Here is a 5,000-nt window from a genome sequence, read left to right as displayed (position 1 = left end):
AACATTTTTAAAAAAAAAATCTGCTGCAAGCCATTCCAAATGAGGGTTATAGTCTCTGCCAGAAACATATGTGTTCATGTGTAGTAATCTGGAACCATTGTTCCGGATGATGGAATTAAACCGGAGTGAGTGGCTCAGGAGGAATTGTAAACATCTTGTACATTTCCATTTCCCTTCTCTATGCCTCCGAGCCCCAGGTAGTTGCTGCTTTAGAAAGACTAAAAGCAGAAAAAATCCAATTTCCTTTACCAGAGCCCCTTGGACAGCATTGCACAACGCCATGGCACATAGGAAAGCACTGCATAACATTGCATAGCATGGCAATTACATTGTATCATATCTAGTAACATAATGCAGAGGAATCTGAACTCAAGTAACACACACTCTCTCTCTGTCTGTCTGTCTGTCTGTCTGTCTGTCTGTCTGTCTGTCTGTCTGTCTGTCTGTCTGTCTGTCTGTCTGTCTGTCTGTCTGTCTCTCTCTCTCTCTCTCTCTCTCTCTCTCTCTCTCTCTCTCTCTCTCTCTCTCTCTTTCTCTCTCTCTGTCTGTCTCTCGTCAGGCACCATTTCCCCCCCAGAGGGATATGCAACCTCCACAAAAATGTTTCTAGGAGGTTTCCTGGAGAGCATAGCGAGAGAGAGAGAGAGCGAGAGAGAGAGAGAGAGAGTAAAGAGCAGAGAACAGGCAGACAGAAAATAATAAATAAAAGAGAGAGAGGGGAGAAGGGTAGAAAGAGAAACAGACAGACAGAGAGAGAATAAGAGAGCAGAGACAGAGCAGAGAGAGAGAGAGAGAGGGAGAAAGCATGGTGCCCCGCAGCTCTATATAATTGTAAGTGAGTTGAGTCGGGAGGGGGGCTGCCATGACCCCTAATTGCCAGTATGAGAGCCTATCAGGGGAACATTTGGCCCCTTGGTGTAGCCCCCCTACTCAGCGCCATTCATCCTCCAACAGCAACGGCAGACCATCAAAACAGAGCAGGACAAGAGTAGTTAGCGGACGAGCCTTGATCTGACACCCCCCCCCCACACACACACACACACACACACACCACAAAAAAAAAAGAAAAGAAAAAAAAACACACACAAAAAAATCAAATAGGCCCATTGTGTGGTGTGTTGCCACCAGAGAAGACTTAACCGATTTGGAGGCTTTCTCAGGATTCTGGCAAACGGGGAGACCGGAGAGGAATGGAGGGAAACCGCTGCGCTTCAGGGAAGAAGAAGGATGCATGCGAAGATTGTGTGTGCACTTACAGTACTTAGCACTCATCAGCATGCATGTCTCTGTTAAGTCCTGAGGTAAACACGGACACCCATTGAATAGCACTACCGAGTCATTATTGCACAACAGAATCCCTATACAATACACATGTAATTCCCACCCAGGGCTACACTGCAGGGGGTAACCAAAGTATGGAGCCAGGTTGGTTGGGAAGGATAGAGCTAGAGAACAGGGGGGGGGTGTTCCATGAACATGGTTAGAAGTTAAGGAGCAAACCTGCTAATAGATTGCCAACAGGAGTCATTTAGTTGAGAAAATGCGGACTCCAGGGTCTTATAATAGATGATTTACCACTACCTCAAGGTTAACTTTACTTAGGCTAACCTAGCTAACTGTGGAACCAGATTCTTTGAAGCAAACGTTCATGAGGGAATCATAGTATAAGCAAGTCTCAAGGGGTATGCAAGACAAAAAGGTTGGGAAAACTGCAATACACTATTGGAGGAGTTCTCTCTTTAGTAGTACCGAGGGGCCTGACATTGTTGTCGTGGCTGACATAATTGGTATTGTATTTTGACTACACAACTTCAGCTAACTGTGGGCCCAGAAATGCTCTACACATGCATGCATGCATATCTTTTATGTTCAAGCATGCATAATATATTTCTTCTGGCAATGGCCAGTCCATGGCACTTGTACAGTCATGAAAAGCAGTCACAGTTAAGAAAAACATAGCATACTGTAGTAGTATAGCAGTCAAATCTCAAAAGCTTCACACCTACACATCATGAATTTCCCAACCTACAGTATATACGTACAGCCCAAAGCACGCATCCACCATCCAGTGTATATAACCACAGGGTTAGACACAGCAAATAGAAAGCAAGAGAAAGCTGCTACATAAGGTAGGTACACAGTTTTGTGTTTTTACCTGTATGGTGATGCGGGGTTGAAGCACGTCTTGGTGACATCCGTGACGTTGGGGTTGCAGCAGTCCCCTCCGTCGTAGAAGTGAGTCTCCCAGTTGCACTCGGGATCGCACTCCCCGTTGCCCTGCTTGTGCTGGGGGCAACGCGACCGCTGGCTGCGGCAGTAACCCGCATCGTACCCCGTTAGTGTGTGGTTGCACTCCAGATCGCATTCCTCGTCGCCGACCTTACTGATGTCACAGTTGGCCAGCACGAGGCGGTGACGCAGCGACGAGTTAGTGACGTTCACCACGCTCAGTTGCCAGCTGATGTTGTACATGCTGAACGCGTCGTTCAGGTGCTGGTGTTGCAGGTTGATCTGCTGATCCGTGACAGTCGGCTTGCGGCGCTCGTCGTCGAAGATGTTGACGACGCGGTAGCGCACAACCTTCGGCTGCCGGAAGCTCCAGTACCGGTTGTAGTTGGTGACCACCTCCACGTTGTCGCACACGGTCTGCCCGCAGGAGGGTGGCTCCAGCGTGGTGTCCAGAGAGCCGCCGCCCGCGCCCCCCATCCCCGCCCGGGGACCTTCGTCCGGCTGCGGAAAACTGCCGTCCTTCACGGACAGCCACTTCCGGGTCGGGTGCTCGAAGTTCTCCCGTATGACCAGGTGCGGGAGGTCCTCAGGCGTGTCCGGGTTGCCATGCATGTGGCGGCTGATGTCCTTCTGGGAGCGGGCGTAGCGCCACAGGCTAATCCGCTCCACCGCGCCCCGGTAGTTCTGGTTCAGAGCGTTGCCCCCTACCATCAGCACCTAAGAACAGAGTAGAATAGAATAGAATAGAGTTTATTGTCATGTCCTGGGAAGCCGACAAGGCTGTCAACGGCCCTGGTCATGCCAGCATGAAATTTGTCTTTGGTCACACTGTATAAAACACATATTTGGACAGTCATTCACCTTGCACTTCTTGGTGAGCGGGCTGAAGACGTCGCCGGACTGCTCCCGGCTGACGGCCACCTGGGCGCCGTTGACAAACAGCTTCATGTAGAGGCCGTCGTAGGTCACAGCCACGTGCGCCCAGTGGTTGGGCATGTAGCGGGCGTTGGCGTGGATGGACGTGACCTTGTGGGCGCGGTCCGTCTTCAGCGAGAAGAAGAAGCGCGGGTCACGGTTGCCCTGTTCGCTCACCGCTCGGACGCCCAGCAGCCAGCCCCGGTCGCTGGAGGCATAGAAGCATTTGTCGAACAAACCTGGAAATGAATGTAAGGAATGGACGGAAATTGTCAGAATTGCACAAATTGTGTGTGATATATTACATTTTGTTTGTTTTTTATATCTAAGAACAATGTTTCTGAAAACAATGAACTAATGTCTACTGGTAGCCCTACAGTAAGTTTTGCAGATAAAAATGTCTATTTCTATAAAGTCAAAATGGTGGACAATGGAGAAGATCGCTCTTTTCATGTATTATTATGATGAATGATTCGTTCTTCGCGGTAAGTTGTGGCCATTGAGGGGCATCGGTAAGAATGTACACTTTGAAGATGTTAAAGGGGTTTTCTTGGAGATGTATTATGAGTAATAAATCAATAACAACATAGTAATTGTATTATTTCAGTGTGTGTGTGTGGTTTTCTGAGAGGGAAAATAAATGACAAAGGAGATTACTCCTAAATACAATGATTAGAGAATGATGAGAAATTAGCATCCATATAGCTTGCTAAGATATATGAAATAGCATGACCTACAATAAGCTTAACACAAAATGCTTTTTCAGTAGCCATATAAATATACCAAGTCAAGCTTTAACAGATCAAAACACTGCAAAACCAGACAAGAGATGTCAAAAGTATGCAGCACTTGAAGGGATACATAAAAACATGTTTTCAAAAACCGCCAAAAACAGGCCAACAACATCTGATTAGATGTTGTCATAACAGACCCATACCATAAAAAAACACACTTATCCAACACATCTGGACGACATGTCAGGAAAAACAACAGCACGCAAAATGAAACAACCTTGAAACCCAAAAGAGAAAAACATCACAGAGGTTTATGCTATGGTTATGGTGTTTGACCATAGATGTAGGCCTAGTAGAGCACTAACTTTTGCATACATCCTGCATGGCAAGCATGGGGCACCGGCATCTTGTGACATTAGGCCTATGTTCTTCACGCTTTCAGCAAAGATGTTGATTCACCGCCACCGACGGGATACTTTGCATATCGCCTTGTTATCAACAGATATGCATTGAACAAACAAACAAAGTTGGCGGAAGTCAAATTGATCCATTCGTTCCAATAGACAGTGTGTAGTCAATGTGACATCTCGTGTTCTCGTCTATCTATGCCTACGCTATGGTGTCTGTCTGCTCATAATGCCCCCAGTGAATGCTAACGAGTCATCTGTCCAATGTTGCCTCCACAACCATTAGCTGTGCATGCATCCTTGGAGAGGAAACCTCAGACCAAGACCAAGACCAGAGACTGTGACAGTTCCTGTCCTGAAAAGCTGTCCAACTTATCACAGACACCCAATCATCCCGAGTCCAAGCAAGCACTTATTGCCCATAATTACGGCTGTTTGGGTGAAAGCAGAGAGCATAAAAACTGAAGTGCAACTATGAGAAATAGGGGTGTGTGGTTCGACACTTGTAACAGTGGCACGGTGGTCTTGTAAACAGACATTTGTAGATTCAAATTCCTCGACTGACAGGATGAAACCATGTTGGCTATCATATAAGCTTTTGCTTAGATTCTTTTGGGGACCCTTTGCTTCATGCTGATCAACGTTTTTGTAACATGTAAATTGAAGGAATTATAATACTGCAATGGACAAAAAATGATGATTCATTCATTCTTTC

General features: G+C 46.8%; 1 protein-coding gene across 1 annotated transcript in view; it reads right to left on the bottom strand.

Moving 5' to 3' along the window:
* Positions 1 to 5,000, bottom strand: part of pappaa (pregnancy-associated plasma protein A, pappalysin 1a) — a 262,469-nt gene that overhangs the window by 237,046 nt on the left and 20,423 nt on the right. The window contains exons 2-3 of the mRNA XM_063210503.1: positions 3,091 to 3,383; positions 2,156 to 2,946 (exon numbers count right to left, since the gene is read on the bottom strand). Coding sequence (XP_063066573.1) covers positions 2,156 to 2,946; positions 3,091 to 3,383 — 1,084 coding nt within the window. The remainder of the gene's footprint in view (positions 1 to 2,155; positions 2,947 to 3,090; positions 3,384 to 5,000) is intronic.

This window comes from Engraulis encrasicolus, chromosome 11 (genome assembly GCF_034702125.1).
Source record: "Engraulis encrasicolus isolate BLACKSEA-1 chromosome 11, IST_EnEncr_1.0, whole genome shotgun sequence".
NCBI lineage: Eukaryota > Metazoa > Chordata > Actinopteri > Clupeiformes > Engraulidae > Engraulis > Engraulis encrasicolus.
The sequence above is the reverse complement of the archived record's forward strand: the minus strand, read 5'-3'. Positions and strand labels throughout refer to the sequence as shown.